General features: G+C 39.9%; 4 protein-coding genes and 2 pseudogenes across 4 annotated transcripts; 2 read left to right on the plus strand and 4 right to left on the minus strand.

Annotated features, from left to right (window-relative positions):
- Window positions 1-1,549: 1,549 nt before the first annotated feature.
- LOC144463484 (histone H3) lies at window positions 1,550-1,992 on the minus strand. The gene has a single exon (XM_078168120.1). It carries the CDS (start codon window positions 1,979-1,981, stop codon window positions 1,571-1,573), a length of 411 nt encoding a protein of 136 aa, XP_078024246.1. The 5' UTR covers window positions 1,982-1,992; the 3' UTR covers window positions 1,550-1,570.
- A 291-nt stretch (window positions 1,993-2,283) lies between these two features.
- On the plus strand, window positions 2,284-2,837 carry LOC144463486 (histone H2A-like). Its single transcript, XM_078168122.1, has one exon. The coding sequence runs from the start codon at window positions 2,353-2,355 to the stop codon at window positions 2,737-2,739; it is 387 nt and encodes a 128-aa protein (XP_078024248.1). The 5' UTR covers window positions 2,284-2,352; the 3' UTR covers window positions 2,740-2,837.
- A 3,160-nt stretch (window positions 2,838-5,997) lies between these two features.
- LOC144463480 (histone H1 pseudogene) lies at window positions 5,998-6,684 on the plus strand (annotated as a pseudogene).
- Window positions 6,685-7,143: 459 nt separating this feature from the next.
- LOC144463488 (histone H4) lies at window positions 7,144-7,652 on the minus strand. The gene has a single exon (XM_078168124.1). It carries the CDS (start codon window positions 7,505-7,507, stop codon window positions 7,196-7,198), a length of 312 nt encoding a protein of 103 aa, XP_078024250.1. The 5' UTR covers window positions 7,508-7,652; the 3' UTR covers window positions 7,144-7,195.
- A 633-nt stretch (window positions 7,653-8,285) lies between these two features.
- LOC117250580 (histone H2B 1/2-like) lies at window positions 8,286-10,043 on the minus strand. Its single transcript, XM_033616587.2, has one exon. It carries the CDS (start codon window positions 10,026-10,028, stop codon window positions 9,654-9,656), a length of 375 nt encoding a protein of 124 aa, XP_033472478.2. The 5' UTR covers window positions 10,029-10,043; the 3' UTR covers window positions 8,286-9,653.
- A 1,941-nt stretch (window positions 10,044-11,984) lies between these two features.
- Window positions 11,985-13,527, minus strand: LOC144463481 (histone H1 pseudogene; annotated as a pseudogene).
- Between the last annotated feature and the right edge of the window lie 10,791 nt (window positions 13,528-24,318).

Below are 24,318 nucleotides of genomic sequence, written 5' to 3' on the forward strand. Positions count from 1 at the left end.
TGGGCATGTGACCCACACATATACCAGAGATCAAACTTTCAGAGTTGATTATTTTGATTAAAGGGCTTATGGCCAAAATGTACAAAAGCAGCACTAAGAGGGCAGCCCTGTTTGACCCCTCTCTCAACCTCAAAGGGCTCACATAAAACACCATTTACATTAACACATACACTTGACTTCACATACAGACACTTAACTACATGAATAAAGTCACCAGGGAAACCATAAGCCTTCATAACAGCCCAGAGATAATCTCTGGAAATGTAATCAAAGGCTTTCTTTTGATCCAGCCCAATGATAAAGAATCCTTTGTCTGGTTTGTACACAGTTTCTCTAAGGATGCTCAGGTTATCCCACATTAATCTACCTTTAATTGCACAGGTTTGTTCTTTATCTATAATTTTATGTAATATATCATGTAATCTATTCATAATTATTTTAGCAAGTATATTATAATCTGTATTCATAATGGTTATATGTCTGTAGTTATCTATGTCAGTGTCATCACCTTTTTTATACAACAAACATAAAACTCCTTGATAAAATGAGTCCCCCATACAGCCGCTGTTTAAACCTTCGTTAAACATCGCAGTGAGGAGGTCAATTACATCATCGATATATAACTGATAAAACTCAGTGGGCAGTCCATCTGGACCAGGACTTTTACTAGAGTTTAATTGTTGAATAGCATTCACCACTTCATCTTTTCGGATATTACCTGTGAGTTCAGTGAAGGTCAGAGAGCTGTATAAATGGACATGCTTTAAAAAAATATTTACACAGTCAGCGTCTATTTCTATTTTTTTTATATGCATCAGCACAAAGGTCTCTGATCACTTCTCTTTTCTGCTTTTCACCATGGACAGTATCTATGCATCTATATCCTAAATTATTTTTAATAGATTTAATAAATTTATCCCTGGTTTACCAGTGCACCCCATTAATATTACCACAATGGCAGAAGCACTAGCATTAACTTCTAAATCACATATCACTTGTGTATTATACAAAGTAGCACGAACACATTACTTTCCCCTGCTCCCTCACGCTATATAGATATACACTGTTTTTAAAACATTTGTTAAATACAAGTACAAAGCAGTATGTGACAGGCAGTCTGAGGGTTCAGGTCTTCCACCTAGATGCAGTTCTGAAACAGCCAGCAGATGTCGCTCTTCTGACTGTATGAAATGCTTCGCAGCTGTTGTGTCAAAGTGGTTCACTGCTTCATCAAGCTTCGATTTCCAACCTTAAGTTAGAGGCCTCCAAAGGTTCACAAGATCAATCTGAGGCATCTGACATAATAACTGGGAGAGAAGAGAAGATGATAATAAATATCAGTGTTATAAAAATGTATATTTTTTTCCCTTTGTTTTAACTTATAGGGGCATTGGAGTGTACATATAGTTGAGGCTGTGGGAAACCACTTTAATTTGACATGAACAAAAAAAAAAAGTCTGTTAGATTTAATAGTGAACCGTGATTTGTGAGTAGAGGAGTGAGCTCTTGAGTGGGGAGTAAGGTGGCTCTTAAAAGAGCCGTTGTGGTTTGTGGAGCAGCAGCAGAGAGTTTAAGCTCTCTCTCCGCGGATGCGACGGGCCAGCTGGATGTCTTTGGGCATGATGGTGACTCTCTTGGCGTGGATGGCGCACAGGTTGGTGTCCTCAAACAGGCCCACCAGGTAAGCCTCACTGGCCTCCTGCAGAGCCATGACAGCGGAGCTCTGGAAGCGCAGGTCGGTCTTGAAGTCCTGAGCGATTTCTCGGACCAGGCGCTGGAAGGGCAGCTTGCGGATCAGCAGCTCCGTGGATTTCTGGTAGCGACGGATCTCTCTGAGAGCCACGGTACCGGGCCTGTAACGGTGAGGCTTCTTCACGCCGCCGGTGGCCGGGGCGCTCTTACGGGCAGCCTTGGTGGCCAGCTGCTTCCTCGGGGCTTTGCCTCCGGTGGATTTACGAGCGGTTTGCTTGGTTCTTGCCATGGCGTCTTCTGTCTTTGGTCAGGAGAACGATAGGGTACTGTGAAGTGACCGGCTGCTCTTAAACTGTGGGACCGGCTGTGAGATGGTGACGTTGCTTCAGACCTCCGGCTCCTGATTGGTGAGGGACTCCTTCGGAGCTCAGCACCGCCTGAAGGAGCGACCCACCGCCCGAGACTCCGCTGCTTATTGGCTGGAAATCCTTTCAAAGGGTCCGCCAAAATTCAGGCTGGGCCGCCCTCTGCTGCTCTGATGAAGCCTCTTTTCTGGTTGGTCTGGCAGGAACCGTCCCGCGCTCTGTGGATATATAGAGGAGGGTTTCAGCTGCTGAGGGAACACTTCTCTTTGTCCCGACTTTAGAGAGCATCTGAAAAATGAGTGGCCGCGGAAAAACCGGTGGCAAAGCCAGAGCCAAGGCAAAGACCCGCTCCTCCCGTGCTGGGCTCCAGTTCCCAGTCGGCCGTGTTCACAGGCTGCTGCGCAAAGGAAACTATGCGGAGCGTGTCGGTGCCGGCGCCCCCGTCTACCTGGCGGCTGTGCTGGAGTACCTGACCGCTGAGATCCTGGAGTTGGCTGGAAACGCTGCCCGCGACAACAAGAAGACCCGTATCATCCCCCGTCACCTGCAGCTGGCTGTCCGCAACGACGAGGAGCTCAACAAGCTGTTGGGCGGAGTGACCATCGCTCAGGGCGGCGTGCTGCCCAACATCCAGGCTGTTCTGCTGCCCAAGAAGACCGAGAAGGCCGCCAAGTCCAAGTAAACCTGGACACTCTTTGGCTGCTGGAAACTGGCCCCCAAAAAGGCTCTTTTAAGAGCCACACACTCCCCTCATAAAGAGCTCTGCTTCTCATGTCGCAGATGTAAATAACCATTTAAGTCATATTTCTATCTAATATTCGTATTCGTATTATTTGTATGATCTTTGACAATGGAAAAACACAATGATCATAGATGTGTTAAAAAGCAGTCCTTTGATAAGAGTATCAAAGTAAGAATTAACTAACGACTAAAGAGGTTAATAGGGGGGCATAAAATGCTTCAAAAATAGTTAATCTTTCTGAAATAATCCCCAGAGGATCTGAACAATTTTAAATGATTCATACTGATTAGTAATACCAAAGGTAAAGACATTAAACTGCTCCTTTTAAAGATCAGAGTACTTACAGAACTGGTCAATTAGGACAACTTTCATAAAGCAACTAAACTATAAACTTATGAAGTTTAGTTGTTAATCATTGTTGTCCTGTTCTTGTCAGTCAATAAATCACCTCACACCTCTGTTTCTACAGTACATACATCTGATCACAGGTTACATGTTTTGCACATGCTCAGTCTCACTCAGAAGAAACCGAGGTGAGCAGGCTGAGAAAGTAATTTGGTTACTAACCCAAAGGAGATAAACGCTTGCTTCAGGGACTTCTACATGGAATTGTATTCCAGTAGAGTAAATGCCACTGAAACTGATTTTTCAAACGTTTTGCCAGTCTAAAGGTTCCTCAGTTAGAAAGTGCATCACGAGATGATGGATGCTCCAATTTCTAAAAGTGATGTCTTGAATGCTATTCAGGCCTTCCCCTCTGGAAAAGCAGCTGGCCCAGAAGGCTTTGGCTGTGAATTTTACAAAGCATTCCATGAAAAAGTTGTCCCTTTCATGCTTAGGATGGTGAATGACTCCATGAGAAATAAGAGGCTCCTCAGCTCATTGTATGCAGCAAATATTTGTTTGCTTCTAAAAAAGGGAAAGGTAGAGTCTGACCCTGCAAGTTATAGGCCTATTGCTCTTTTAAACTGTGATCAGAAAGTAATAAGTTAATTTCTAGCTAAAAGATTGGGTAATCATATTTAACATATATAACTGTTGAAATACTTCACGGTGTGAAGTTTGGTGATCTTGAATATATACACAGATGATTTACTGATCTGTTTATCGGACCCAGTAGTCTCTGTTCCCGACCTCCTGACCTACATTAAATCATTAAGCAGACTGTCAGGATTACAATTAACTGGGATACATGTGAGTTTATGCCTTTGAAGAATAATTTGTGTCCTGTAGTCTTGAAATCTTTGCCATTTAAATTACTCACTACCCACATTAACTATTTGGACTTAAGATTCCTAGAAAAGCCAAATTTTTATTCAAATTGATTTTTTTGGATATGATGGACAAGCTAAGAGCTAATATGAGGAACTGGAGGTTGCTTCCCCTTTCAATGATTGGTTGCATCAATGCTATTAAGATGGTTGCACTTCCAAGGTTCTTAAATCTTTTCCCAAAATCTTCCTATCTATTTACCAGTGTCTTTCTTTAAATAACTCCCCACTTGATTAATATGTGTTTTGTCTGTGGGTGTGAACATGGTGACTTTGTCTCAATCCATTGTCTTCCCTGTAAATCCATGTGATCATTGATTGATGACCCGGGTCTATTTCAAAGTCATGAAATCAACCAGACTTGATGTTGTTCGCTGGCAGTAGCTCCAAACAGTTTTATGACACAGATTCTGGTTCAGTCTGTTTGGTTAATTCAAGATGGGCTGTTTACAATAAGACCTGCTTTTCTGAGTCACCTCAGAGGAATACCAGCACAGTATTATAATTCAGGAAGAGATCAGGGAAACATATTTTGACAATAAAGATACCTCAATGCCTCATCGGGTCATTGGTACAAATACAGTAGAGTTCTGTGATGAAGCTATAATGCACGAATTATGCTGCTATTAAAAAATGGGCTGTATTTGTGGGACATCCCACACAGAACTTTAGAATGTGAAGCACAGATCTGTTTTTAAAGCACCAAAGAGCAGCTCAGTCGCTGTCCAAGGTCCTGTTTCATGACATCATCACTGAGTGTTTGTTTCTCATCATGTTTCAGATGACAAATTCAGGGTAGAAACAGACTGAAGGACAGGGAGTCAGAAATGAGAGGACAGATTGTATAAAGGTTTGTTGGAGAACAGGGCTGTGCAGGGTGCTTGTGCACACTGACTGACTCCTCATATATATATATATATATATATATATATATACACACACACACACACACACACACACACACACACACACACACACACACACACACACCTTTCCACATCAGAGCCTCTTATAAATCCACTCAACATGTGTGTCCTTCAAACTGGTTTCTATTCAGAACAATGACAGACAGTTTATCTGAGCTGCTGTTACTCTGTGAGTTTTGAAGGAAGTCCAAATCTAAATTTCAGTCAGTCCTTAGGCTACTTTGAACCGCAGCAGAAAACACTGAAAAACACTGAATAACTGTTGTGTTACACTTAATGAAGTCTTTTAATATTCATGAACGATCTATGTATCAGTGAAACAGTGTCAGTGTAACATTTAAAATCACTTACTGCTTCCACAGACAGCTGACATGTATTTGTCCGTGTGTTTGATCATTAATAGTACAACTACTAACTATTTAAATCTAAAGGAGTCACAGCAGCAGCTCTGATGGTCAGTCTGGCTGAACTGCACCATGAGCCTCGGCCATCATCAGTGTGTTTGCTGCGACCAGAATAACTTCAGTTTATTCCGAAGTCATCAACAGCAGATGGTTGTTTTTACACTGAGTCCTTGAACAAACATGTGGGCTGCTGGAAAACGGCTTTGATGGAGCTGTGATGCATTTGAAGTCATTTTAGGAGAGAAATGAGTGGGAAAAGCCGCTGAGCAGTGCTGGCCACGGCGGTGAATAGGTGAGGTTTGGAGGCTCCACAGACAAAATGCAGAGAGCATCAGAGCTCTACATGACTTGAATATGAAGAGACACAAGTCCGCTATCGGCTCCCTTCACTGTCAGCCTTCAGCACTTGTCCCACATTTAGTTTTTCACCTTTTCTCAGTCAAGAGAAAACACAAGTGCTCCAGCTTTCACACTGCACAGAGGAGCCACGGGCTGGGTTGAGTCTCCACGGTTCTCACGGTGTGTTTAAGGACAGCCTCCTGCTCGGAGCTTTTAACAGTCCAGTCAGACACTCTCGTGTTACTCGGCAAGAACAATATGGCAGAGACAGCTCCAGCTCCAGCTCCAGCCGCCGCGCCGGCCAAAGCCGCCAAGAAGAAGGTTACCAAACCGAAGAAGACCGGTCCCAGCGTCGGCGAGCTCATCCTGAAAACTGTGGCCGCATCCAAGGAGCGGAGCGGCGTGTCTGCGGCCGCCCTCAAGAAGGCTCTGGCTGCCGGAGGCTACGATGTGGACAAGAACAAGTCCCGCGTCAACACCGCCATCAAGGCCCTGGTGGCTAAGGGCTCTCTGGTCCAGACCAAAGGGACCGGGGCCTCCGGCTCCTTCAAGATGAGCAAGAAGGCTGCCGAACCGAAGAAGGTCAAGAAGCCGGCCAAGAAAGCCGCTCCTAAAGCCAAGAAGCCCGCCCCGGCCAAGAAGCCCAAGACAGCGGCAGCTAAGAAGCCAGCAGCCGCTAAGAAGTCTCCCAAGAAGGCCAAGAAACCCGCAGCGGCCAAGAAAGCAGCTAAGAGCCCCAAGAAGGCTGCAAAGAGCCCGAAAAAGGCCACCAAGAGCCCCAAGAAGGTGGCCAAAAAGGCCCCTGCAGCCAAGAAAGCCCCTGCAAAGAAGGCAGCCAAGCCCAAAGTCAAGAAAGCAGCAGCCAAGAAGAAGTGAGCTGTCATCAGTCTCATCAACAAACTACTCACTAAAAGGCTCTTTTAAGAGCCACCCACACCATCCTTAAAGAGCAGCCTGTCATTCATTCATTCATTCATTATGTAATTAATAGTATTTTTCTTTGTTATTTGACTGTATCACTCGTGCTTTGTTTTTGCTATAGTGAGCAATACAAAATAGAGACATCTGACAGCTAGTTACTTGAAAATTTAAATGACTTGTACAACATGTCGACAGTAAATGAAGAATACCCATATACTTAAGTCATCGCACTTTTCAGACACACAGTCCACGCAATGAGGTGTGTTTAAAGTCCGTTTGTGACAGTGAATATTTCTATACCCTACGATCAGTCCGGGCCTGCTCTCAAATAATATGTAGGCTATCAATATTGTTATTGGCATTAGGAATGTCATATAGATGGCACTATGGACACCTTTCCCTTAATCAATATAAAGGACTCAGGGGAAAACACGTCAAATAGAAATATATAAAAATATTAACAGAAACGAGCTCTTGAAATGTTGTGGGTGGCTCTTAAAAGAGCCGTTGTGTTGCAGTGAGATGAGACGGTGATTTATCCTCCGAAGCCGTACAGAGTGCGGCCCTGCCTCTTCAGAGCATACACCACATCCATGGCGGTCACAGTCTTCCTCTTGGCGTGCTCGGTGTAGGTGACGGCATCACGGATGACATTCTCCAGAAACACCTTCAACACACCGCGGGTCTCCTCGTAGATCAGACCGGAGATACGCTTCACTCCACCACGGCGAGCCAGACGGCGGATGGCGGGTTTGGTGATTCCCTGGATGTTATCACGGAGAACTTTGCGGTGACGCTTAGCGCCTCCTTTACCGAGTCCTTTTCCTCCCTTGCCGCGACCACTCATTTTTTCAGAGTCTAGGTTTTTCCGATGTAAAACTGGAGGTTAGACAGACAGACAGACAGACGGAAGATCTTGGCACTTGTAGGGACCGTTCAGGACAGCCGTCCTCTTCAGTCCCGGTTGCTCCATGGGAGTGGGGGGGGGGGGGGGGGGGGGGGGGGGGGGGTAAAGGGTTAATTAATCACCATGACACCATCACAATCTGTTCACTCTGCTCACCATGCAATATAAAAATAATTATCATCTTTTTTTTTCTTTTTTTTTTTTCCTTTTAGAGGAAAAGAGACCGTTAACGTGGACATTTAAATCCTTGCTGCGGACGTAGTTGAGCTCTGCTGGGCGGAGACATTTGTTCTAACAATAGAAACTAGGACACTGATGAACCCTTCACCTTCACAGTAGAGGCGGGAAATTACTATTCTACTGTGAATCACTCATCTATAAACCACCTTTTTTTGAACATATACAAAACATCAGGTAGTTAATAACAGCACATGTAAAAATATAAAACCAAAAAGTGTTCCATAATTATTTATAAAACATATGAATTCAGATTCATATTCAGAATACTTTATTAATCCCCAGGGGGGAATTTTTTTTGTTCCAATGCTCCGTGCAAAGTAGAAATAGAAATACAGCATGAATGGAAACAAGAGATAAAGATGAAGATATAAATAAAATACTAAAATAGACAATGAAATAAATAAAATAAAATATTAAAGTAGACATTAAAATAAAATAAATAATAAAATAGTAAAGAATAGTAAAGAATAACAGTGTTTCAAGATGATTGCGTAAAAATAACACAAACAAAAGAGACAAGAAGATGCAAGGAGGTTTTTAGGAACCACAGAATAACTGAGTGACTTGAGAAGAGTCTTGAATTTTATGACAAAAGCTAGCTTTAGCTTCACTAAAATTCATTGACTTAAATAACGTGTTCTTGTAAGGAAAAAGTTTAGCATTTAGAAAAAACAATATCAATGAGATTCAAGAGCACTTTTCTCTGGATTATCACAATAACAAAAAATGTCCCTGAGGTTCAAAGAGAAATATTTTCTATATTATTTTTTACAAAAGGAGCAGGAGGCATTATGGTCTGTAAATGTGGCAATAAGATAATTGGCAGGGTAGTTTTTGTGTAAAATTCTGAGGTGTACGTCTTAAGCCTTATTTAAGATGCATTACTCATATAATTTAGTTTATGTTCTTAATTTTAGACCTTCAGAAAAATTTGTCTCTTGGTGCAGTTTCATCACTTTCTTTGATCAGTGAGTTTTCCTATTGTTACACTTTTTATGTTATCTTAATTCTATCCAACGTCAGTAAAGGCTGTGTTATGTTATTCTCATCATATCTTAGATGGTTTTTCGTAAGTTGAGTTAACACATTTAGAAAAGCAAGAGTCAAAGAAATGAATTATCTGAAAGGAACTGGAAAAACTGTGTATAGACAAACTATTCATTGTTCATGCCAAATTCATCAAAGAAATAATTTATCTCTTTGGAACCATGTATGAAAGGATAAATATTTGTTTCTGATAAGTTCATCACAGTTGTTCCAGAGAGAAGTTTTATTTATTATCCATCTGCCTGATGTAGGAATTGTGTCAAAATAAAACACAAACGAAAACCAATACTGAGGATGCTCCTTAGTTGGTAAACAGCATTCTTGTTTGGTATCAAATCTCCATTAGAAGGATATGCAACTCTATATTTAATCTGAGGCTTTATATCCTAGTCTCCTTCATCTCTCATACCTGACAACTACCTATCCAGAAATTGTGAGATTGTAACAATTTGGAAAAGGACTGAATTTACCATTAAATGATTCAACTAAACCTAAACATAATATATTGTAATATTTACACTATTAATGGTTAAGTTTTGTTTAAGTTTGTTGGATTTGTTTAAAGATCAGATGGATTATTCAGGACAACAAAACAGTTCTGTCTTAGGTTTTGTTGATGTGTCAATACAGAAATTGAGTATTGAGTCTGTACACCATAAAAGTCGTATTTGGCATGTATAGAATTGGCCTGGTCTAAGTTTTTCATAAATGTAACACCACGACAACAGAATTGAGCTTCAGATAAAGTGGGTGGCTCTTAAAAGAGCCGTTGGTTTAGTCTCAGAGTCAACAAGACTGTTTACTTGGAGCTGGTGTACTTGGTGACGGCCTTGGTGCCCTCAGACACGGCGTGCTTGGCCAGCTCACCGGGCAACAGCAGACGGACGGCGGTCTGGATCTCCCTGGAAGTGATGGTGGAGCGCTTGTTGTAGTGAGCCAGACGGGAGGCCTCACCGGCGATGCGCTCAAAGATGTCGCTCACAAACGAGTTCATGATGCCCATGGCCTTGGACGAGATGCCGGTGTCGGGGTGGACCTGCTTCAGCACCTTGTACACGTAGATGGCGTAGCTCTCCTTCCTGGTCCTTCTCTTCTTCTTGCCGCTTTTGCTGACACTCTTTGACACGGCTTTCTTTGAGCCCTTCTTGGGCGCTTTCACGGTGGTCTCAGGCATGATCAGAGTAGCAAATTCCTCCTGTAACGCATGGCGTCACCGTCCCCAGGGGGGTCATTTTATATCCGCCTGATGCAAATATCACTGTGCTATTGCTCACACAGGATTGGTCAGATTCTGAAACAATAGAGTTGGTCGTTGAGGGGGAGAAAGAAGAAAGAAAATCCTGTTATTTAAAAAGTTAAAAGAAATAGTCGGTGTTGGGTTAAACATGAAATTATTAAGTTATTTCAATAATAAATGATATATGGGTGATTCTTTAATTACGGTACTTTTTCTCTCCCCAGGGTATAGATTTTCAAGAAAAAAATTGTTAGGATTAAGTTGTTGTCAATGAAAAAAATATTTGTGTCTCAATGATGACATTTTAATACTTTTTCAGTGTGTTGAAAATTCAAATGTGCCAGAGTTCACTGTTATGGGCTTGTCCCCAACCCAGACTTTTTGACATCCCCTCTAAAATAAAGTAATAAAAAGTGTTAAATTCATTAAAACTTTACTTTACATTTCATCATAACAACTTAAAAAGACATTTTTCAAATTCATTTAGTTCATGTTCAATTTTCAATTTTTTAATAGTAAAATATTGCTGTCCCTCATACATCTGTCATTACCATCACACCCAGCATTTTAGAGAGCAATAGAGTTTCTACAAGCAGTTACTTACATTGTTGCATGCAAACTACATGTACCAGAAGAACATTCCCAGTCATGAGGCAGAAGCCTGACTTTTTCATGCCCCCAAATGTAAGTAATTTGAAGTTTTATACATCCTGGTCTGAGAGTATGTTTATTAGGCGTCATTACCAAACAAGTTACTATTTGAGTATTTTAATTCAGTAATGGGGAATTTCACTTTATTTACATATATTCAGTGTGCAGTGTATGCTAGCTAACCAGTTAGCTTAGCTAGGTCTAAAACCTAGCCAACTTTTGGCTCCAAAAAGTGATAAATGTCATTACAATCACATGTCATTACCATCACACAAGTGGCTGTGATGGTAATGACAACTTATCTGTTTATTATCTTATAACTAGAATACATTAGCATAATTTACCATTGAACACACTAACAATTTTTTCTTGAAAATCTACCCTGGGGAGAGAAGAAGTCCCCTAATTGACGAATCACCCATATATCATTATTATTGAAATAGCTTAATGATACCTTATTAAACAGTGACCAACTGTAATTTACATAATTTTTTGTTTGACATTATTAACATCGCCCCAGCTAAACCAGCTCAACGATCAAAAAAATACAGAGACAAAATCAAGGAAGATCCTGAGAAATATCAGCAGTATCTTGAAGGAGAAAAGGAGAGATACAAAAAACACTACATAGCCTATGTCTCAGAAATGCTGAGAAAAGCCTAGGGCTGCTGATTTCATCTGTTGCTGTGCATTGATAAAAGTGCTACACATTTAGCCTATTTGTGAGTGCTAACGACTTTATTTTCTATTTTTGCTCATCATACTATAGGACATTTGAGTTGAGCATGCCAATTCTTTTTTTATCGCTATGCTTTTTTATTGTTTGAACCTTTTTTATGTCTCAAACAAGCCAGCTGGCCATAAGAAGATAGTTACGTAAGAAATACTGTGTTAGTTTACCAAGTGATTTATTTGAAAGGAGGGTTAAGTGTTGAAAGGTGTTGTTTTTAAAAGGTAGTATTTTCTTTATCTTTTGTTTGTCATAAAAAAAAGAAAAACAACAGTGTTAATTTTTATGGCATTACCAAAACATGTCATTACCATCACAATACATTTTTTGATCAGTAGAAAAGGTTGTTTTTTGTTATCTTGGGTCTTATCTCAACCATTGTGGTAATGTTAAAAAGTCTAAATTTGCATTTTCTGAAAAGATGTACATTGCAAATCAAATATTTTGATTAGTACACAACATTTCATTGTTGAGACAAGGTTCAAGGTTCACATTTTATTAATGTCCCAAAGGGCAATTTAGGTTGCAGCAGCAGGAGGTACAAATACACAAGACATACAAGAGAAACAGACAGGTAGCATGCGCACAGACTACTGACACAGACACAATCACCAAGCAGTAAGCAACAGGACTAAAGCAGGACTAAAATAGCTAAACTAAATTCTGGGCACACAGTGTGCAATGAAGTGCGCGAGTGACAGTAAATTGCACATGTCCCATAAGTGCAATCAATCTAAAGGGAGATAAAGTGCGCAAGTGACACATTAACTGCACAAAAAAGTACAAGGCAATATATTAAAATGTTAGAGAGAACATGTTGTTAAAATGTATTTTAAATGTACTTACAAATATTTAGAACATATTTCTTAAAGAGCATGTGTTGTATTTACTGGAATGATTGTGAAAACTTTGCTTGTCATATCATTTTGTATTAAAATCAGTGTTTTGTGATGGTATGACATTTTGCTGTGACAATTTTGAAAAAAAGCATCATAATATCAAAAGTATCATGAAGTATGATCAAAGCTATGTTAAGATCGTTGTTCCAGACTAATTAATAAACCTGTTGAAACACTTTAAAAAGTTTAAAGAATATTATTTTTTCAAAATTCCAAGAGTGCCCTGAATTGAAGAGTCTCCCATATACCCTGATATAAATGGTATTTGTATTACCCACTTGGTAAGAAAAATACACGAGTCATAGAGTCGAAAATACACTTTTTTCTTTTGTTTGTTTCGTCTCGTCTTTTGATGTAAGGAAAACCTTTCCTGTGACGTTGATTGTAAGGTCTTACTTTCAAAAAAATAACAATTTTACAATAAATAACAGAATGCTCTCCAAGGATGATGTGGGTGGCTCTTAAAAGAGCCTTTTAGTGAGTAGTTTGTTGATGAGACTGATGACAGCTCACTTCTTCTTGGCTGCTGCTTTCTTGACTTTGGGCTTGGCTGCCTTCTTTGCGGGGGCTTTCTTGGCTGCAGGGGCCTTTTTGGCCACCTTCTTGGGGCTCTTGGTGGCCTTTTTCGGGCTCTTTGCAGCCTTCTTGGGGCTCTTAGCTGCTTTCTTGATCGCTGCGGGTTTCTTAGCCTTCTTGGGAGACTTCTTAGCGGCTGCTGGCTTCTTAGCTGCCGCTGTCTTGGGCTTTTTGGGTGCTGCGGGCTTCTTGGCTTTAGGAGCGGCTTTCTTGGCCGGCTTCTTGACCTTCTTAGGTTCGGCAGCCTTCTTGCTCATCTTGAAGGAGCCGGAGGCCCCGGTCCCTTTGGTCTGGACCAGAGAGCCCTTAGCCACCAGGGCCTTGATGGCGGTGTTGACGCGGGACTTGTTCTTGTCCACATCGTAGCCTCCGGCAGCCAGAGCCTTCTTGAGGGCGGCCGCAGACACGCCGCTCCGCTCCTTGGATGCGGCCACAGTTTTCAGGATGAGCTCGCCGACGCTGGGACCGGCCTTCCTCGGTTTGGTAACCTTCTTCTTGGCTGCTTTGGCCGGCGCGGCGGCTGGAGCTGGAGCTTCTTCTGCCATATTATACAGTAGTGTTATTCTTGCTCAGTAACCCACGATAGTCCGACCAGCTTGATGAAAAATCCGAGCAGGAGGCTGTCCTTAAACACACCGTGAGAACCGTGGAGACTCAACCCAGCCCGTGGCTCCTCTGTGCAGTGTGAAAGCTGGAGCACTTGTGTTTTCTCTTGACTGAGAAAAGGTGAAAAACTAAATGTGGGACAAGTGCTGAAGGCTGACAGTGAAGGGAGCCGATAGTGGACTTGTGTCTCTTCATATTCAAGTCATGTAGAGCTCTGATGCTCTCTGCATTTTGTCTGTGGAGCCTCCAAACCTCACCTATTCACCGCCGTGGCCAGCACTGCTCAGCGGCTTTTCCCACTCATTTCTCTCCTAAAATGACTTCAAATGCATCACAGCTCCACCAAAGCCGTTTTCCAGCAGCCCACATGTTTGTTCAAGGACTCAGTGTAAAAACAACCATCTGCTGTTGATGACTTTGGAATAAACTCAAGTTATTCTGGTCGCAGCAAACACACTGATGATGGCTGCAGTTCAATCAGACTTGTATCAGAGCTGCTGTGACCGTGAACATGTCCTCTGCTGAGGACTACTGTTTATTAAAATGAATCATTAGTTTTCCTTTTTATGATCAAATACATTTACATAGGACATAGGAAACATAGGAGGCTTTAAATGTTAAAGTTACACTGTTTTACTTATATAATTCCAGAATGCTAGAAAACCTAATAAAGTGTCAATTATTATTATTATTATTATTATTATTATTATTATTATTATTAATATCATCATCATTAGATTTGAAAGGACTCACAGGCTGTGTAACAGAACAGAAATGTGTTTAATAATAGAAATAAATTAATACCTTTTTGGTAGCAGAAATGCCTCCTGTCTGTGTGCACAAGCACCCTGGACAGGTTCCTCATACAGAGGGCCATGTACTGTGTGTGATTATATGTCAGATACATGCTCTCATCCCCATTCCTCTTTGTCCACTTGTGGTGCAGTGTTTGCAGTCGGACACATTTTGGGTTTGAATTGTTGCAGTCTGAGCTGGTTGATACACTGTAACCGGAAAAAAAAACATGTGTGCATTTTATTTACCATACTGAGGTGAAGGAGTATCTGTATTTTTGATATACTAATGTTACACATGCACCCATGACCCAGTGATGCACTGAAATATCCTTAGTGACCAAAATCAGTGCAATAAACAAAAGAAAACACCTCTCTCCAGTGTGTTACAGGTAAGCTGCAAACCCAGTCTCATCAATGACACGATTAGTCAAAAATGATTATAATAATAACAAACTTAAGTTTTCTGTCAGTTGGATTATGTTACTTTTCTCTGCAAGTGATACAACAGCCCCAAGATGGTGAAAATACAGTTTAAATACCTCCACATTGCTGTCTGTTCTGAATGTGTCATGAATGGATTTCTGGCCGTCTTTTATTGTTTGTTTTGTTTTTAAACTTAATTTACAAAGACAGAAATTGTTTATTAATGAGGCAACATCCAAATGTTTACCAGCTTTATACTAACTGTAGTGGATTTTAAAGTACACATGTTGAGTGGGATATTCTATAAATATTTTAGAGTTAAATAAGATGAGCTCAGATTTTAACCATGTGTTCAAGTGCATCATGTGTGATGTACTGCAAACTGACTAATTTTCACAGTGCAGCAGTAAAGACAAACCTTCGGGGAGGAACCTTTGACAGAACACAGTGTCTGTCAGGTCGACCTGTTGTTATTTCAGTCTACCTGAATCAGTGTGCATGATATTTCCTCCTTCATCTCACTGCCAAACCGTGTTTCTGTCAGGAGGCTCCTCTCTGTTACACAAATCTTCTCCTCTAAAACTAACTTTAGATTTTGGACAGGCAGGATCTCAGATTGGGATATTAAGTTGTTTTTAAAAATAAATAAACTTAATAATTTAATTATATTTATTGATTCATTTTCTGGGACATTTTTATATTTAATAATTCCACCATATTTATAATTATTTATTTTATTAAATATTGTTTTACTTGAGTCACTAGTCCAGTTCATTTGTAGGTTAATATATTCAGTTACGAAATCAGCATAAATTAATTTATAATAAGGGCCTTGTCTTGCCCTGCCATGTTTTTTGTCCCAATTTTTGGTGTTTCCAACCCAGAGAGCTCGTCTAGAGATACCAGCTGACACATTTTTAATAAAGGCAACAATTAACTGAATACTTAGGTCGACAGCACCCAGACCACCATGCTCTCTGCCTTTAAATAAGAGCTCATGTTTTGTGACCTCTCTAGTAGTGCCCCAGACCAAGTTTACACAGTGTTTATTTAGTTTTCTAACAATGGTGGGGGGAGGAGGAAAGATGTTTGCTAGAAATAGGAGTTTGGACAGGATATGCATTTTAATAATGTTGATTCTTGATTTATAATTAGTGTTTTTATTTTGCCACTTTTTGACTTCTTCTTTTACTATAGTCAGTTTATCATTCCAGTTATGTTCACTACAGTTATTGTTACAAAAAGTTATACCAAGTATTTTAATTTCTTGTTTTATTTGAATATTTAGATCAGGTTTTTTGATTTCAGATCCGATCCAAACTCCCTCAGTCTTCATGTGATTTAACTTGGCACCAGAGCCCAATTCGTACAAACTCAAATGGTTTCATAATACATCCATTTCTAACTGATTTTTAATTATGACCGTGACGTCATCCGCATATGCCATGGCTTTAACATTAAGGTTGTTATTTACATATTTGCCCGCTATTAGCGGATCAGAGTTAATAGATTTAATTAACGGGCTTATTGCCAAAACATATAAAGCGGCACTCAGTGGACAGCATTGTTTTACCCCTCTTTCCACTTTAAAGGGTTCAGTTAAAATACCATTTAAGTTTATACACACATTTGATTTTAAATACAAACACATGATCACATGAATAAATGCATTTGGGAAACCATAAGCTTTCATCACAGACCACAAATACTCTCTACATACATAGTCAAAGGCTTTCTTTTGATCTAAACCTATGATATAAAAGTCACTCGTGTAAGAGCTCCCTCAAAGTGCACAGGTTATCCCACATAAAGCGTCCTTTGATTGCACATGTTTGTTCTTTTTCAATAATAACATCCATTTAGTCTATTCATTATTATCTTAGCTAATATTTTATAGTCTGTACTCATAATAGTTAAGTGTCGGTAATTATTTATATCAGTCTCGTCCCCTTTCTTATATAATAAACATAGCACACCTTCATAAAAAGAGTCACCAAATACACCACTGTGTAAACCTTCATTGAACATAGATGTGAAGAGATCTAACACGTCATCTAAGTATAATTGATAAAATTCAGTAGGGAGACCATCAAGTCTGGGGCTCTTTCCAACATTGAGTTGCTGGATAGCCTGAACTACCTCATTCCTTTTTACTTCTCCTATTAAAACATCAGGGTTAACTGAGGAGAACCTGGGTACGGACTCCAATAGTAATTTAACACATCCTGAATCGATGTGGATGTTTTTATAGGACTTTGCACATAATTCTCTAACCACCTCTCTTTTCTTTTTTCCATCATGAAATACATCTCCATCTTGGTTTTTTTTATAGCTTTAATAAATTTACTTTGAGTTTGTTTTTGTCCTGAATTGAGTGCATATATTAAATTCCTTCTATTTTCTATTTCAGTATCTTTACATATATTATACAACAATTCATTATTTAACTTATCAATATCAGTTTTTAAGACAGATATAGTGTCATCTTCTATTGAGTTTCTTTGTTTTTTCTATTTTAAGTGTATGTAGCGTATTGTTTAACTAATGAATCATATTTTACATTTTTAAGTTTATTTAATTCCCTACATTTAAATTTGAAGAAGTCTTTTAATCTATGTTTTAATATTTCCCATAGTTTAATATTAGATTTGGTTATGATATTTAATTGAGTTGTTTTATGTATTTCACTTCAATTCTTCTACAATATGATTATGTTTTAAAAACGGTGTGTTTAGTTTCCAGAAACCTCTGTTTACTGAGGGTTCAGAAAACAGATGTTCTAACAAGGAGGTGGTCGGAGAAGTTATTAAGGATAGTTGAGTAATGATTAACTTTAAAATTCGATGAGACATAAATTCTGTCGATACGCGTTTTTGTTTTGGAGTCGAATCTGGTAAATTCAAATCCTGATGGATTAAGTGATTGACATACATCTATTAATTTAAAATCCTCAGTTATCTGAACCCGGAATCCGGAAAGGTGCCAGAGGTGGAACGGCAACACAGAGCACTACGCCAGAGACCGGGACCTGATGATCCAGCGAGGCCGTACATTGTCCGCATGCTCAAGTGGATTGATAGACAGCGCATCCTGACAGCAGCGAAGGAGAAAAAAGCTTTGAAGTGGCACGGGAAACCTTTCCACGTATTTCAAGACCTTGGAGATACAACAGCAACGCGCCGCTTACACAGATGTGAAAAAAGCCCTCAGGGGTGCAAATATTCGCTTCGGGATGCTTTATCCTTCCAGACTGCTGGTCACGCTGCAAGGGGAGAAATTAATCTACAGAACCCCCGAGGAAGCGCGTCAAGATCTGCGTAAACGGGTCCCATCGGCCTTTGGCTAAGAAACGGGACCAAGACAGGTTAGTGAACTAACCATCAAGCAACATAATGACACTCTTTTTGTTTACGGGACGTTGTTTAAATAAGCGAACTCTGTTGCATCTTTATTTATCCAGGCTACCGTGGGTTGTTATTATTATGGGTTAAACATGACATTGTGTCAAGTGTAAGAAAGGTCTGGAACACTAGACTGATACGCACATCTTTGGTTCATGGACGAGGGACAGACATTTTGTCCCTGTGTTATTTGTGGGATAACCACCCATTGTGATGGTCTTTTTTTTTTTTTTTTTTTTTGTAATTTATTTTTTTCCCCTTCCTACCCGCTATCATGGTTGCAGTGCCTTTTTTTCATACATTCAGCGCATTACGCGCATGTATATATCCGCTCACACACACACACACACATACACATGCGCTCATGTACTCGCTCACACACACACACACACACACACACACACACACACACACACATATGGACATACAAACCCCTAATGTGTGTAAACTTTGTTAGCAAGAAGTTATGTCTACTTTAAGGTTGATAAGTTGGAATGTTAAGGGGATTTCTAATAAAACAAAGAGATATAAGATCATTACACATCTGGAATCCCTAGAATGTGATGTAGCAATGTTGCAGGAGACTCATTTGAAGGATGCTGAGTGTGTTAAACTGAGACAGAGATGGGATGGCCAGATCTACTCGGCACCAGGTTCTGGAGCCTCTAGGGGTGTTTGCATTCTAATATCAAAGCGGGTGTCATTCAAACTCTCCCAAATAGTCACCGATAAGGAAGGTAGATTTGTTATCATCTCAGGTTATTTACAAAATGTAAAATGCACATTAGTCAATGCTTACGCCCCAAATATAGGTCAAGCTGAATTTTTATCCAAGCTGAACTTGGTTTTGTCTCAATTTTCATCAGATCCAATATTAATGGGAGCAGATCTTAATCTTGTTAATGACCCCTTGGTGGCCCTCTGCCTTCAGATGCCTCACTATCAGCAGGACTGAAAGAGTTTCAAACCTCTCTGGCAGTGTCTGACATCTGGCGTATAGTAAACCCATCTGCCCGCGAATACACGTTTTATTCCAACGCTCATAACTCCTATTCTAGGATTGATTATTTGCTGTTATCACAAGCTATGGCAGAAAATGTTATCGACAGTAAAATACACAATATCATTATATCCGATCATGCCCCACTGTCAGTCTTGTTTGTGTTGTCTGTTAATGATCATAAATGTAAACTATGGAGATTTAATAATTCCTTGCTGAATGAAGAGATGTTTGTATCCACATTAAGGGGAAAAATAAGTGAGTTCATAAACTTCAATTTGAACTCTGTGTCATCAATACAGACAGTGTGGGAGGCATTTAAAGTAACTTGCAGGGGTTGGATAGTTAGTTATGCCACGATGAGAAAGAAGGAAAGGGTATTAAAGAAAAATAGACTAATTTTGGAGCACAAAACATTGGAATCCCAGCATATGCTGGACCCCAATAATGTAAGACTTAAAAATGCAATGCTGATTGCCAAAACGGAACTGCAATCACTTATTCATGAGGAGACATCTTTTGCATTATTCAGACACTGTAGAAAACATTTTGAATCAGGTGATAAAGCAGGAAAAATGCTGGCACTAAGATTAAAACAACTGGAAAACCAACAATCAATACCTTTTATTTGTGATGATTCAGGATCAGCTATTTTTGAGCAAACTCAAATCAATAAAGCCTTTAGAGAATACTATATTAAACTTTACCAGTCAGAGGGCTCTATTGAAAAGAAGGACATGGACATCTTTTTCAAGGACATTTCCCTACCAAGTCTAAAAGAGGAAGAGAGAGATAGTCTGGAGTCACCAGTTAGTGAATATGAGATAATTTCTGCCTTAAAATCACTCCCAACAGGGAAGTCACCAGGCAACGATGGCTACACTAGTGAATTTTACAAGTGCTCAACAAGATTTAGCCCCATTCTTAAATTGTTATTTGATGATATGATAGTTAACAACTCTATGCCACATAGTATGTCCCAAGCTTTAATTTCGTTACTGCCTAAACCAGGAAAGGACCATTCACAAATGAGCAGTTTTCGTCCTATAAGTTTATTAAATAATGATTATAAGTTGTTTGCCAAAATTCCTGCAAGGCGTTTGGAGTCTGTAATTCCCTCATTGATACAACCGTCCCACACTCCGTGGATATATAGAGGAGGGTTTCAGCTGCTGAGGGAACACTTCTCTTTGTCCCGACTTTAGAGAGCATCTGAAAAATGATTGGCTGCGGAAAAAACGGTGGATAGTGGTCTTTCTCTACCCCGCGTGCCTCAAGCCTGACTGGGCAGTGAGTCAGCATGACTCCTCTTGGCAAGACGCCTCCATTTGCCTCCAAACATGGACAATACTGGGCTTGGCTGAGATTTGTCGGCAATGGTGAGCCTCCAACACGTGATTATGTCAGTGACAAACTACTGTTTGATTCCTGCTGGATAAATGTCACGGATGTATACTCGTTCATATCTCTGCCAAACAAAAGAGATTTCGAGTTAACATTTTTCCAAGAGGCTCCTTTAAAACGTTTCCTGGAGGTATACACCTCCAAACAAGGTGAGCCTAAATGGAAAGAGTGGACGGTGGAGTCCTCCGCTCAGCTGGATGTCATAAATGTGGTTGTCAAGTTCTGGACTGGCAGGGTGCCAGATAGCGATATCGACTTTTTCCTGAAGCGGTACTGTGACATCATACAGGTCATTAAGCCACTGGACAAGTATGGCATCTGGTATGGTGTCCGAAAATACAAGATTAAACTGCACAAAACTTCTAACGGGCAATATAAACAACTTCCTAACAGTATTTCTCTTGGCCCATACAACGGGCGCATTATTATTAGGGACAAACCACCACCTGCTTCATCTGTGGCTCGGATGACCACCAGGTGAAGCAGTGTTTGACGGTTAAATGCTGGAGATGTGGCAAGTTTGGCCACAAAGCAAAATCATGCACCCTGGAAGGCTTCTGTAACCTGTGTGGTCAAAATGGCCATATTTTTTTTTCCTGTCCAAAATCATATTCCAACCAAGTCAGATCTCAGAAGCAGCAGCCTGGTTCCTCTGAGCAGCCCCCTGACGAACAGCAGCGGCAGCAGCAGCTTCTTCAGCAGCAACAGAAGCAGCCTGGATCAATCATCCTGCCCTCTGTTGACCAGCTGCAACTCCAGCGGCCTGGAACCACAGTCCAGCCCTCTGATGATCTGCAGCAGCAGCTCCATCCTTCTCCTGCTCAGCAGCGGCAGCAGACCCAGCAGCCCCCTGGTGGTCAGCAGCAGCAGCAGCAGCAGCTCCATCATCCAACTCTGCAGCGACAACAGAACCAGCAGCTCCCTGGTGGTCACCGCCCATCTGGTCAACAGGAGCAACAGGGCCCCAAGGCAGCGGACCATCGGCGCACTCACAGCCAACCGCCACCTCAGCAGCTGAAGCCCGGCTCCGATTCTGCGACTCTGCGACGGTCCCACAGCCAGTCTTCGTCTCCAAAGCTGCAGCCCAGCTCTAAGAATGTGCCTCACTCTTCCACCCAGAGGCCACATCAGCAACGTGATCCAGCAGACCAGCAGCCCTGCAGCCAGCGAGCAGGTCCCAAGCCCGCAGCTCGACAGCCTCGGCCTGGCCCCAGTTCAACTGAGTCCCCGCAACAACTTTTCCCCAAATTCTCCCCTCCCTTCTCAGGTGAGACCAGTCCTGAACTCGTAATAAAGACTGACGTTGAATGTAGTGGTGATGATGATGATGATGATGAAGATGAGCACAGCTATGAGAGTGCCAGTGAGTCTCCGATGTCTGATCTCTCTGACCCACTAACAGCTGGTCAGAGAGTCAGTAGTACTCCCCTTCTTTCTCCTCTCGCTGAGCTCATCCCCCCCATCAGTAAGCTGGACTCTTTTTCCACCACACCTGAGTTTTCTGCTCCCTTGAGTGAAACTGAAGAACCTTTTCAACTTGTTAAAAAAAAAACAAAAAAAACACGTTTTGTGAAAAAAAAAAAATAGTAAACGACATGACAACAAACCCACACCTTAGACTTTTGTCTACGTGGCATAAAATCCAATGTTTTCAGACAGCAAAAAATTGATTATTTGTTGAATAACAACTTTGACATATTATGTACTCAGGAATTGCGTGTGACAACAGATTAAGATGTTAAGAATGTGTGTGATATGTGGTCTAAAGGTAAAAGTGTTATTTCAATTGGTGAAAGTAGTGCAGATGGGGTAGGAATTTTCTTTAATTCTCAAGAGGTTAATATCATTAGAAGAAGGGACATAATTCCAGGTAGGCTTCTCATGATAGATTGTTTTTATAGAAAAGATAAATATCGAATTATTAATGTATACACTTCACCCGAAAGAACTAAAAAAAAACAACTTTTTAAAAGACTTAGAGAACTCCTCTCAATAGGATATAATACCATTTTATGTGGGGATTTTAATACAGTTACATCAGAAAATGACAGGCATAGTGCTGTACCTTTTACCTTGACATCTGAAGGTAAAGTATTAAAAGAAATATGTGAGGAGTTTAAATTAATTGATGTGTATAGATCTTTGAATCCTTCTGGGTTCGACTTCACTAGAATTGATGCAAAAACCAAAACACGTATTGATAGAATCTATGTATCATCTAATTTTAAAGTAAATAATTATTCAACTGTTCTGAACAATTTTTCTGATCATCTTCTAGTCAAAGCATCAGTGTCTTCCGAAACCTCTGTTCAAAGAGGCTTCTGGAAAATGAATACACAGTGTTTAAAATATAACGATATAGTAATTGATTTAAAATCTGAAATTAATAAAATATCCCAATTAAGCATTATAACCAAAGCAAACATTAAACTGTGGGAAATATTAAAATCCAGGGTGAAAGATTTCTTCAAATTCAAAAGTAAAGAATTAAATAAACTTAAAAATATGAGATATGATTCACTAGTTAAACAATATATAAACTTAAAGCAAATGAAACAAAGATCATCATTTGAAGAAGAAATCATGTCCAATTTAAAATCAGAAATCGATAGTATGAATAATGAACTGTTGTTTAATATTTATCAACAAACAGAAATAAACAATAGAGGTAATGTATTATATGCACTGAAATCAGGACAAAAGCAAATTCACGATAAATTTATTAAATCTATAAAAAATCAGTCTGGTGATGTTTTTCTCGAAGAAAAACAGAAAAGGGAGGTGATCAGAAATTTATGTGAAGAATCGTATAAAAAGATTGATATTGATTCTGGATGTGTTAGTTTACTACTCGATTCTGTTCCCAGAAATACTGTACTTAACAATAGTGTTCTGTTAGGAGAAGTTAAAAAAGAAGAAGTGATTCAAGCTATCCAACAGTTAAATGTAGATAAAAGTCCTGGTCCCGATGGTCTTCCTACTGAGTTTCATCAATTATATATAGATGATATGTTAAATGTCCTCACACATATGTTTAATGAAGGTCTGCACTCTGGTACTTTTGGTGACTCTTTTTATGAAGGCGTGTTGCATTTATTATATAAAAAAGGAGACAAGACAGATATAAATAATTACAGACACCTGACTATAATGAATACAGATTATAAAATATTAGCTAAAATAATAATGAATAGATTAAATGATACTCTAGATAATATTATAGAAAAAGAACAGACATGTGCAATTAAAGGACGTCTGATGTGGGACAACTTGTACACATTGAGAGAGACTCTACAAAAACGAGACTTTTTCATAATCGGGCTGGATCAAAAGAAAGCCTTTGATTATGTCTCTGCCCTTTAATCAAAATAATAAATGCTGACCCTTTGACATCTGGTAAACTTATTAATAACAGATGCAATGTTAAAGCAATGGCATATGCCGATGATGTTACCGTCATCATAAAGAATCAGTTAGAAATGGATATTTTAATTAATCATTTGTGTCTTTATGAACTGGCGTCTGGTGCTAAATTAAATCATGAAAAGACTGAAGGAGTTTGGATAGGAACAGAGAGTAAAAAACTTCACTTAAATATTCAAATAAAAGAAGAAATTAAAATTCTTGGTTTGACCCTCTGTAATAATGATTGTGGTCAACGAAATTGGAATGAAAAACTGAATATTGTTAAAGAAGAAATCAATAAATGGAGAAATAAAGATACTAATTATAAATCTAGA

The sequence above is a fragment of the Epinephelus lanceolatus genome, chromosome 5 (genome assembly GCF_041903045.1).
Source record: "Epinephelus lanceolatus isolate andai-2023 chromosome 5, ASM4190304v1, whole genome shotgun sequence".
Lineage (NCBI taxonomy): Eukaryota > Metazoa > Chordata > Actinopteri > Perciformes > Serranidae > Epinephelus > Epinephelus lanceolatus.

Coding starts and splice junctions, on each gene's coding strand:
- LOC144463484 (XM_078168120.1), bottom strand. CDS start 1,981: ATGGCAAGAACCAAGCAAACCGCTCGTAAATCCACCGGAGGCAAAGCC.
- LOC144463486 (XM_078168122.1), top strand. CDS start 2,353: ATGAGTGGCCGCGGAAAAACCGGTGGCAAAGCCAGAGCCAAGGCAAAG.
- LOC144463488 (XM_078168124.1), bottom strand. CDS start 7,507: ATGAGTGGTCGCGGCAAGGGAGGAAAAGGACTCGGTAAAGGAGGCGCT.
- LOC117250580 (XM_033616587.2), bottom strand. CDS start 10,028: ATGCCTGAGACCACCGTGAAAGCGCCCAAGAAGGGCTCAAAGAAAGCC.